At 44.3% G+C, this 12,125-nt stretch overlaps 1 protein-coding gene across 1 annotated transcript; it reads right to left on the bottom strand.

Moving 5' to 3' along the window:
• Positions 1 to 383: 383 nt before the first annotated feature.
• Positions 384 to 11,893, bottom strand: prdm15 (PR domain containing 15; the record flags this gene model as incomplete). The annotated part of the gene is made up of 17 exons (XM_069722715.1): positions 11,795 to 11,893; positions 11,161 to 11,200; positions 10,954 to 11,047; positions 10,422 to 10,575; positions 10,170 to 10,322; positions 9,928 to 10,036; positions 9,747 to 9,830; positions 9,258 to 9,482; positions 5,253 to 5,462; positions 5,048 to 5,142; positions 4,869 to 4,956; positions 4,602 to 4,769; positions 3,259 to 3,353; positions 2,928 to 3,059; positions 1,383 to 1,523; positions 1,031 to 1,194; positions 384 to 463 (listed from the first exon to the last, which is right to left on the bottom strand). Coding segments are annotated over exons 1-17 (2,131 nt in total), but the record flags the coding sequence as incomplete, so codon positions are not given.
• Positions 11,894 to 12,125: the final 232 nt, after the last annotated feature.

Below are 12,125 nucleotides of genomic sequence, written 5' to 3'. Positions count from 1 at the left end.
GCTTATATTGTTGTATCGCATGTTACATTATCTAAATAATTATAGGATGGACCGTTGACGGTATATAAAATAGGATGGACCCAGTCTTGAGACTTCCTATTCAATACAATCATGAGATTTGCTTTTAGTGTATGAAGTTTTGTAAAAGGAAGGCACGTGTTTTATAGCATTAATTTAAGACAATAAACGTTTGATCAAATCTGTTTTTCCCCCAATCGGTTTATCTAAATATGAACCTCAAGATATTTGATCATTCAGGATCACACACACACACACACACACACACACACACACACACACACACACACACACACACACACACACACACACACACACACACACACACACACACACACACACAGATAAACAGGGTTGGTGCTCACCAGTGTGGATGATCTTGTGCCTCTCCAGGTTACCGATACTATTGAAGATGCGGCCACAGATCTCACATGGATGGATGTACCTCGAGAACAGAGCAGGAGACTTTAAAAGATGGCAGTAAATTTGTTCTGCAGCTTGGAAAAGTAATAACTCAAGTTGAACTTTTTTTCTGTTTCAAATCAGATCATTTACTTTCGGCTACAGCTCTGATAAAAACCCGAGATCTCACACATCCTGATCTGAGTTTGGGATTAAACTTAACCCTCCTGTTGTCCTCGGGTCAAAATGACCCACAGCTGTGTTCAACCAAGTTCCATTTTATTTCTATATTTTTTGGGATCATTGGTCATCATTCTTTAAAGAAACCCTCACAGCCTCCTTGTCACCAATGATCCCAAAAAATATGAAAATGAAATAGAACTTGGTTGAACACAGCTGCGGGTCATTTTGATCCAAGGACAACACGAGGGTTAATGTGCCCCTGATTAGCAACTCATCTTCAGTATGCTTCACACTAGTGTCTGTAATGTTACACAATCAGTGCACAGCAGACCTCAGCTGACATTCTGTCTACGTCCTCATCCGGTTGTTGTGACCCACAATGTCACTTGCAATGCGTTTTTTTTTTGTGTGCTTCCTGCGGTCTTACTTCTGCACTGCGGGGTCGGGCAGCTGCTCTCTGTGGATCACCAGGTGAGCGTTGTACGTGGCCTTGAGTGCGAAGCGTCGGTTACAGATGCCGCAGCCGTAGCCTCTCTCCTTGTGCTGCTCCATGATGTGCTTCAGGTACTCTTTGCCCTTTGCAAACGACAGCTAGAGACACATAAGAAGTGAAAATGGTGTTATTTGTATGAGACTCAGTGAAACAACACGCCTTCCATATCTGCCTGTGAAAGTTTTGATGATCCTCCAACATGTTTGTGAACTTGCAACACTTTGTTCAAGATAAGTTAAAACATTTTGTAATCTAAATTGAGCTGCTGGGTTTCTTCATTTCTTACTTGACATTTCTTGCAGTTGTACTTGTGATGTTCTTGATCGTCTTCCTCCTCGTCTTCGTCCGTTTCGTCGCTGTCATCGGCTGAGATACCGATCTTCTTGATGAACTCTTCTCTCTCCTGCTCATCCATTAAGGCGATGTCCTGGAGTAGAAACAAACCTCTGAGGTTATTAAAATTGTCGGCTGCTGAGCCGCCGGAGGGTCGCAGCTGATTTTGATGAAACGTGGTGGGAGGGGAAGGTGCTAGTGACATCTTCCACTTATTCATCTAACATGGTGCCTTTTAGTTTTATCTACCTGTCTTGAGTTTTCCTGATTGGTGAAGTAAGGCCTTACATTAGGAGTGCTTCACCTCAAAACTATATTATGTCCTTAGCCCACGATGGCATGTGACAATAACAGACTTTCAGAAGGTCTTAAATTTGGTGTCTTTGTATTTTTACACTTATCAGTTTGCTGGAAAAACACGCTGGACATCCTGAAGATATGAATATGTACTGGAGATTAGGTAGAGAAGATTTTATGGAGGATGATGTTGTTAATAACTACTCATTAGCTTTAATGAATCAGGAATGATGACCACATTATGAAGGAAGGAATACACTGCTGAAGTATGCTGTTTATAATATCAAACAAATGAAGATACATTTTCAATATTCATTTATAAAGTAATTTATCCGTCTTTCATCTTTATTGTCCCTGTTTTTATGGAAGCCTGGTGGTAATGTGACACTACTACCAGCAGGCGGAGGTAAAGCACCTAAAAGCTGTTTGCCAATCACCCTTAAACAATAAAAGAAAGAGAAGAACACCTCCCTACCAGCTGTCAGTAAATTGTGTCGTGCTGAGGTTAGATGCTGTCATACAAATAGCAGAACCTTGCAAACACAACTAGAGCTGTCAAAAAAGTTATTTTTCTTCTTTAAGTCTTTAAATTAATATCAAATAGTTCCCAGCGAACATCGAATAGTAATTTTGCTTGAAAAGCTCATCGTTAATTTAAATCCAAAGTGTGAGTGGAATAGAAAGCAGACGTCCCTGCTTTAAATGGTAAATGTGATGGTTAAACATGTGCGGCACATCCAGCTTAATATTCAGACATTACATTTCATTTAGCTGATGCTTTTATCCAAAGTGACTTATAACACACTGATGGTACACCATCGGGAGCAATTTTAGGGTTCAGTGTCTTGCTCAAGGACACTTAGGCATGTGGACAGGAGGAGCTGGGATTGAACCACCAACCTTCCAATTGGTGTGCAACCCACTCTACCAACTGAGCTACAGCCTCCCATGATGGCATCACGCTGTTACTCAGCTCAATGTACAGTAGGGATGTTCAACAGTGAATATAATCGACTCTGAATTTTTCATCTGTCCGTCCTGAATAATTTACACTGCTCCGTGAGATGCAGCTTTTCCTCTGTGAATCCAGTGTGGAACAGAAACCGGTCCTCATGATGAAAGGAGTAAAAAAATAAAAAAGTCTCACTCGGACGTTATAATCCAGCAACAGCTCTGATGTTGTTGCAGATTTCAGTCTCACCTTGAAGTGCACGTGAATGTGATCTCGAAGGACGTCCACGCGGAAGAACTTGCGGCCGCAGATCTCACAGGTGTACTTCTTATCACCGTGAGTCAACAGATGCTTGTTCATGTTACTCCTGCAGGAGAACACCTGAGCGAGCGAGCGCGCGCGCGCGCACACACACACACACACACACACACACACACACACACACACACACACACACACACACACACACACACACACACAGAGTCATGAAGTACTTGTGTACACCAACGCTACATGTTTTTTACCTCCTGGTTTTCTGAAGAGGTATTTGAGATGCTGCTTTAAGAGCCATTAGTCTCACCTTGCCGCAGATGGGACAGGGTGACGGCTCCTTTCTGTACTTGGTCCCTTCTTCTCCGTTGGCCTCCAGCTCCTCTCTCTTCATGTGCTTTGGTCCTGTCCACATGCAACGTGGGTTCAGTTCAGCAAATGGTTAAAGGTCCAACAGAAGAACTACAGTTGTAGCTTGGTGCACCAAATTGTTCAGTTATAACTCAGCTTTCTGTCTGTTTATGCGGGAAACATTAAATGACCGCAGTTCTATCGACCCTGTGTGTTCTGGAATCCTTTTTGGTGTATTTATGAAAAAAGTGAAAGAAAAAAAAGTGCTGTTGAGTATGAAGGACTCCATCCAGTCTGGGGCCGTTCAGCAGGTCATGTGGTCGGATACCAGGAAGCAGCTTGCTGACTGTTTTAAACAGAAGGGGACATTTGCAGTTGTTCCTCTGAGGAGTCTCAGTGAAAGTGTAAATGAACTAGACAACAAAGGACTCTGGATCATCGAACCTGGTTCGTTAAAGCTGCATCTTTAAACCTGTTAAACATGTTTGTTTTCTGCACCGTGTTGTTCTTAAAAGAGAAACCACATTCGTCACTGTGCATGTGTGAAGGCGGGTTTTTAAGTAGGTCGCTGTTATTGCAGTTGTGCAGAAGTTTATGAATGAAGTCTGTAAAAGGTACAAATATTGTCGTACTTATTGAACCAACACCATCCAGTCTCATAAATGTTGAGAGGATCTGCAGGAAGAAGAAGAATGGAATAAACTACAAAAATCCAGGTGTGTAAGGAGACCGACCAGGAAGACTCAAAGCTGGAACCGCTGCCAAAAGCTTTTACAAAGTATTCAATTACGAGTCCGAATATTTCCGTAAATGAGAGATGACCGCTTTTGATTTCTAACAACTCTTTAAAAAAAATAAATAATAAAAATAAAAATATAATTATGCTATATTGTGTTTTGTCATTATGGGTGATTGAGTGCAGACTGATAGGAGGGGGGGAATGGCAGTTTTATGTACTGAAAATAAATCTATAAGAGAATAAAGAATGCAAAAAGTAAAAGGATCTGAATACTTCTGAAGCGACTGTACAAATAATAAAAGACAACTGTCAGTCTCTGGCTACAGACTGTGATTTCCTGGAGAAGCCTTTATCCATTTGTTGAACTATTATCCATGTCACTGTGATTGTCTCAGCTGCTTCAGAGCAACCCCCCCCCCTCCCCAAACACATCCGCATCATCTAGAATGTAAATGACGCTACTGAACGTCAAATTCATTTCTCACCCTCACGATAACATTTTAAAAATAGAACCGAACTAAACTCGGACCGACACCTTTGCCGTCGGCCGCCGTAGGACTCACCCACGCCGTGCCTCCTGTGGTGCTCCTGCATCACGTCTTTGCGGTAGAACATCTTGTTGCAGATTTCGCAGGAGTAGAGCTTCTCGCCGTGCTTCTTCTTGTGCTTGGAGAGGTTGCTGTTGGTGGAGAAGAACCGCGAGCAGATGTCACACTGGAACGTCTTGTCGTCTGGAGAAACAATCAATTCAAATAGGACCGGATGAGACGGGGGAAAAAATATGTTCAAGAAAATAAAACTAAACGACAAATTTAAAAAGACGCCTCTACCTGTCCGGCAGTTGTGGAACTTTAAGGCATTTTCCAGGCGAAAGGATTTCTCACACGTGTTGCATTTATATTTATACTCTATGTCCGGCTGTTGGGAGCACAAAAAAAACAAAACACAAAAACGTGAAGCGGCAGAGGGACGGCAACCTCTAGAAGCGAGCGTTTGATTGGTCACTTACCACGTTCTTGCTGTGCTTGTAAGAGATGTGCTGCTTCAGACTCTCCTTGCGGCTGAACAACTTGTCACATTCGTCACACTTGAACAGTTTATCTCCTGAGAGGACACGTTCCAGGGATTCTTTAATATTTTACAGCCACTCATTCTGAAGGGTGATTTTCTCTGATTTGACGAAACCAAAGCCAGCAGTTCAAATGTGCACGTACCGTGAGAGCGGATGTGTCTGTTGAGGTTGCTGCTGTTCTGGAAGATCTTGTTGCAGAGGGAGCAGCGGTAAACCCTCTTGTGCTCTCTGGTTTTGTGTCTCTTCAGGACGGCCCCGGTGTCCGACGAGCTCAGCAGGCTGCTGCTCTCTGCTGCTGCTCCCGCTGCCTCCGAGGCCGCCGGCTTGGACCGCTCCATCGAGGGCTTCACGTCTGCACACAGCAGAAAAACCCAACGTCACAAAGAAATCTGCTACAGATTCATCAACGGTGGTTGTCTAACTGGTAGTGGTAGTCTAAATGATACTTCATTTCTGAAGACATGTGGAAAGTAAAAAACGAATAACAATATCCAGTTTATATTATATTCTTTTTTTGAACATTAAACAAGATTTTTACTTCATTTTAAGATACATTTCCAATCACATAATGCTGGTATGTCAGATGGACCTCAAAATGTATCGTGAATGAGTCTTGAGATCTGAGATGCCCATAAAACCAACAATAAAAGGGACCTCCTGCAAAATGTAGAATATGCCCATGTGCACATCTCCTGACGTATCGACTAACCAGGCGCTGAACTGGGAATCTTCCCTCAACCTGCTCAGACAACCTCCAACGACAACAGTGACTATTATAAAAGCAAACAGGTTCCTGAATACCTTTGTCTTTTGAATTAAATTGACCATTCTATCACATGCGATCGGAAAATGTTCAGAGACTGTCGTGCATGAAGGAAGCAGAGCAGTGATGTGCACAAAGCAGGGGAAAGAAATACCTTCTGTGAGTCAGTATTCCACGTTAAATCGCTTGATCAGCGTCAGCACCTGTGTGACTTTGTGACCAAGCTGTGTAACTTGAGCAGAGAGCGCACATCAGATTCAGAAAATCAGCAACAGAAACACTTGAAATATTTAAGAAAGCCGATGTCAATAAAGCAATGAGTCGGAGTCGGTGTTTTAAATGGCAGAACGTCACAGTCTTTGATTTTTGTGAGGTTGCGAGTTATGTATTCGCCCCCCGGGGTCAGAGAGTCAACACCGAGTCTTACTGTGATGTTCTGACACGTCTCAGCGTAAACATTTGTTGACGCCATGGCGTTCCCCGACGTGACAACACGCCCGCTCACAAAGTTTCTCATCTGAAACAACACAATCGTCGCTCATCACTCCTACTTGCCAAATTTGTCTCTCTGCAACTTCTTCCTGTTCCTCAAAACGTCCAAGCTGCAGCGTTTCTGTTTTGATACTGTGGAGGAGACTTGCAGTCGATGCTCGACGTGGTTACAGAACAGAGCCTGTCAGGATCCCTCGGAGCGCTGCACCGGGGATGATTAAAGGGACGGAGGCCGGATTTAAACCAGAGGCACTATTTAGTTTGTTATCGGGGAAGTCTCTGAGCTTCTCACCTCGTGCAGACAGTCAACAGCAGACTAACCGTCCACAGCCCTGTGAATTCTGTTTATTTTCACAATTTATGGATTCGGAGGTGAAGCCGTGCTCCGTTGTCTCCTCCGCTCTGTGTGTACTGTGTGTTCTTCTTGTGTGGATGTGGGAGTTGGTGAGCTGAGCGGAACGAGAAGAGGCAGCTGAAGTCGGCGACCTCGACAGACTCGTACACGCGAGGCGGAATGCAGAGCACACATCACTGTGTACTTTTAAACGCAAATTCAAATCATCTTCACCGATCTTCAATGCAAATTAAAAGCGAGCTTTTCGTTTTCGCCTGCCGACTTAACACCATCAGCGTTATTTTGCTGCCTAGACGACTTAATGTCAGTCGATAATCCTGCAGGTTGTGGAGCGTTCGATTAAAGAGTTTAAAACTAAAGCTCATAACAGCTGACACTTTTTTTCCCCTCAAGACAGTCGCTCTCACCTCTGCTACTCTACCTTCATTTGGTCCCTGAACATTATTTCAGCTGCCAGCTTTGAATGAAAAGCCAAGAAGGTCATTTCTGAGGACAATACCAGGCATTTTCCAGGATTTCTCACATTTTCCAGGATTTCTCACCCACTTCTCACATTTTCCAGGAGTTCTTCAGAACTGGAAAACTAAGACCAAGACGAAGTCACGGTAGCCCTTCTGAGGCAGTATCAGAGTACAGTGGTGCTTTGAGCTAAACGCAAACGTACTCATATTGTTGACATCTTTATGGTGATGTTTAACATGTTCAGCATCTTAGTTTAGCATGTTAGCATGCTAGCATTTGCTCACAAATAACCACTAAACACAAAGTAGAGCTGTTGTAGATGGGAATGCCGAGACTTTCACAGGTATGAAGGAACAAACTAAAATGTTAACCTTGTGACAGCGCTAGATTAAAAGTCAGAGGTGATCCCAGCTCAAATGGTCGATGAGATATGGCAGTTTGCACCACAATGATGTAAAAAAGTGAGAACATCTCATTGGAAACTGTTGACTTTTTTGATCCATTTGGACCAGAAAACATTTGAGCCTTTTTGACACTCAAACAAGATTGCAGATTCCAGATTTGGTGTCAATGATTAGAAGCATGTCAGTGGGTGACAGGAGGAACGTATTTAAACCTCTGACTGTCTGCTGTTCTCTTTGTTATTGAAGTGTGCGGTGTCATCATGTCAAGATCTGAAGAGCTCTCGCAGGCATTCAGGAAAAAAAGGTCTTGGAGTCCGACAAAGGATTTGAAATAAATCATTCACCTGTGAAACCTCGACAAGCTGAGCAGATTTCAAACAACTGGCATTTTGTTAAAGACGTTCCAGCAGATTCAGACAGAAAGCAGAACGATGAAAAGAGAAAAACCTGAGAGTTCAGTTTGACCTGCATGAAAGGCATCGCTCGGAAAAAAAAGCTTTTGCTGCCTAAAAAGACCATTTGAGTAAAACCTGAACATTCAGGCAAAGAAAAGGCTTTTTGGTACGATGTGCTCTGGACACACTCAAAAAGAAGTTGTAGCGGTGGGCGATATTGCGCGAAAATAATATCAGGATATATCTGGGTATTTCTGCCATAACGATGTTCTTGACGATGTGACAAAATACTGAAAAATAATTGATTATTAATTCAAGTTACATACAATTTCAACAAAAGTGTTATAGATTTATGTCAGCATGAACGTAACATTATGCCCTCAAATATTCACTAAAAACTAAACAAAAATGATCTCTTATTTCTTTAGTTTGTAAATAGCAGTAACTTAAAGTGAGATTCAGATCTTGTTCTCCGGGGATTCTGTCTGATCTGATCTGTCAGGACAAACATTATCACCTGAAGAGCTTCTGATTACTTCCTCACCACTGTCAGCAGATTCGATGATGTTTAGGTCGGATTTTCTGAAGTTTAGGGTCGACGTTTGCCATTAATAAAATAGGAGGAACGGAGAAAAAGCGCGACCATGATTTTGCATGGAGGAATGGTAAAAAATAAATAAATCAACAAGACCTATACTGTATGAAGTTATTCGATCTGCCAACTTCTTCTAACTCTTTTAGCTCCTGCCAGTACATGTACTTATTCTGTTTGTTCTTTACAAATTCATAGTTCGTTTGAGATGAAGGTTCTTAAGAAGGAGAATTAAATTTGTAAAGTTACAGGAATGCTCGTCCTCGTGTGACCAATACTGAGAGATTTTTGCAAACTGCAATCTGTTTTGGAAATCTTTTTTAAACCACCGCAGATATAACGTTGCACCTGCTTTCTGACACCAGAGATGGAAAAGCACCTCGAACCAGGGACATGGTGTCGAGCATCGAGCATTTAAGCATAATTAAACTTGTTTAATCAACCTCTCATATCTGCAGAAATGTTTGTTTTGGGTCAATGCCATTACTTCCCTTTGAAGCTGATATCAGCCAATATGGATGACGCATTTGTAGTTTTTCTGACATTCATTTCTCATGATTCTGGAAGATTGTTGAATGTCTGTACAGGACAGTGAGTCGCCATGAAGCTTCGTGAACTGACCCCAGCTTCGTTTGACCAATCGCTACCTTTCCTGCTCCAGGATGACCCTCTTTTCTCTCCCACCTTTGCCTTTGCTGGCAGCAGCTGTAGCTCCGGGTCTGCGTCCCTTCGCTCTCCTCCCTCGGCTCGGCCCCCTCTTGAGGCCAGGCGGAGCTGCGGGGGGGGCAACCTCCTCCTCCTCCTCCTCCTCCTCATCGGGGCCGACCAGGCTCTCCTCCTGGGGCAGGAGCGGGTCGACGGGAAGCACCGTTACCGTCTTCGCCTCGGTGAGGTGACTCAGCATGCTACCTGTGAAAGGAAACAGAGGACTCAGAGTGGGCAACCGTGACACAGCATTTTGTTCAGCTTAGAAATCTTTTGTATGGGTGAACAGTCTGGGCTTAACTCCAGCTGGACTCACGGTGAATACAAAAAAACATCAGAAGACTACGGCCTGATGCAATTAAAAGCTTTAAAAAGATATATATACACTACCATAAAAGTAACTAAAAGAAGAGTAAACATTTGTAAGACGTACTGAGTGGAGGTGATGGATGATCTGAATGCTCTTACATGCATCGATGTCTTCAGCCACTGGGGGCATCTGGGCTCCACTTTTCTCCGAGGTCTCTGTTTTAGCAGGCGAAGACGTCATATCTGATTAAAAGAGAGGAAACACTAAGACAAACAACTCGCACTGTTGCCATGGCACCTGCAGCGCAGCATCTGTGCCGTCATGTCTGAATTAATCTACCTGAGGGAGGCAATGGTTGTTGAAGAGGAGGCTTCAGAACGGGCTTCTCCATCTTCTTGGCATAGAAAGCTCCGTACCAGACTCTCAGCTCTGTTCCTGGCAGCACGTCCTGAAAACACAGCAGAGGCCAGCAGGTGTACAAGAGGAAGACTGCAACCATCTCCAGTTAGAAATGAACGAGCTGAACGAGCTGCATGAGCAGCAGCAGCAGCTCCGAAAAGGCGCGAGGAGGACGCAGGTACCTGGGAGGTGTTGAAGTACACGTCGTCGTCCTGCTGGTAGGCCGTCAGATTCTGGTGCTTGTGTTCGGTGGCGGGTCGCACGAGCATCATCCAGTTACAGTCCTCCTCACTGCTGGAGTCAAAACACACCACCACGCCGTCCTTCAGGAAGATCTACCCGGTAGCAGATGGAAGGACATTCAAAGTTAACAATGACATCCGCGTATCCATGTTATAAAGCAGGAGTGTCTACATGGTCGCATCGAGCTGCACCTTCAGAGGAAACGGTCCCTCCCTCTCCAGGTGGGAGACCCTCTTCGCCTCAAAGGGCCCAAACCGGGTCCTCTTGACCAGCCGGCGCAGGACAAACACGCCCTCCTCCCCGTCAGCCACCTCTCTGATCTCCAGGCTGTTTGGTAGAGATGACCTGAGCAACACAACATGTATGATAATAAAACAGCAACCTCATTTTCATAATACTTCCTACTTTGTCTTTTTTTTTTTTTCCCACACACTTTGCTCACCTTCACCTACTGCTGAGTGAGCATTTCCATTTTATTTTAAGGGCCACTTAAAAAATGCTCAAAGTTACAAATTTAGCATGTGTGGGATGAAACTTCACAGGCCAGAAACTCAACCATCTGCAACGGGACACCTACTCACACAAATCTCTGTGCCAGGTCTATAATATTAATAACACCTGACAGCCCCGGGGAGGAAATGATCCAACACCCATTTTTGCTTTTGCTCTGGTTGAACCTTTAGTCCAATGGACGGAGGACATCGCCCCTCGGCTGCCACTCACCGAGCTCGGCTGAGGACGAAGGAGTCCTGGACGGTCACCAGAGGTCCCAGTTCAGGACACTCTGAGTCATGGTACTGGGCACAGTCCTCGCACCCTGTGACACATATCACACCTGTCACCTCAGTCCGATCTCACTCACACACACACACACACACACACACACACACACACACACACACTACAGTGGGGAGATGGATTCATACTCACAGATGAACTCATCTGGTGTCGGTTCAGCCATTATGCCCACCTGCAGACAGGAGAAAAGAGTTCACGACAGGAAACAAGGAGGGAGCTGAGCAGCTCTCAGGTCAGTGAATTTAGTAGTAAATAGACATTTATGTAAAGGAAGTACTTTAAAGAGTGTGTTAGGATGTAACTGAACTTCCGAGGCTGAATCCACATTTAATGTGGGACTCTTCAGCTGTACCTGAATGCATCAGCCCTCCCGGCTGCACAGCAGTGTATTAGTGTATTGTAACAACACGAAGTGTTTTTTTTTTTTTTTGGTGTATGCGATACAGCTGGAGCAGCATATCAACGAATGCAGTCCGGGGAAGAGACAGGATCCGGGATTCGAGTCGTTCCCAAACTCTAGCCGGGTTTTAACTCCGATCTGACGGCTCCTCTCCGCTACAATGTAACAAAGAACAGTCGGCATGGCGGATGGACCGGAGACGCAAACCCCCAAACCGGAGTCGGTGCTTTTCAGCGCCAAGCAGTGAGCAGAGGAGGCGGCTCGGGGAAGCTCGGAGCGGACCGGACGCAGCAGCTGCACCTTCGCTACGACACTGCGTCGCCATTTAGCGGAAAACCGACGTACATTTGTGGGGAAACACGTTACCTTTTCTGCAGAAGACCCTTCATTTATCGAATCCTGACTCCGGGTTCCAATCCGCTCCAGAAACGGCGCAGGACCGGAAACGAGCAGTGCCGAGTGCATTATGGGGATTGAAGGCGCTCGTACAAAGCGTCCCAATCAAGCACGAATTTATCAGCATATTTTTCAGTGCAGTAAAAATTGCTCCACCTAGCTTTTCATTGCAATAAGCTTAAAGTATATTATGAAACCGTTTGTGAAATTTCTTATCACAAATTGATTTCCATTGAAATATTACTGGTAAAATGGCAGATTTTATATTCCTTGCACTAAGGTTTGACTTCCAGACTGAAAT

Source organism: Brachyistius frenatus, unplaced genomic scaffold, assembly GCF_029030835.1.
Source record: "Brachyistius frenatus isolate BFR_SWC_R1_liver_20210118 unplaced genomic scaffold, ASM2903083v1 Contig_301, whole genome shotgun sequence".
Lineage (NCBI taxonomy): Eukaryota > Metazoa > Chordata > Actinopteri > Embiotocidae > Brachyistius > Brachyistius frenatus.
This window is presented reverse-complemented; position numbering and strand designations above follow the sequence as displayed.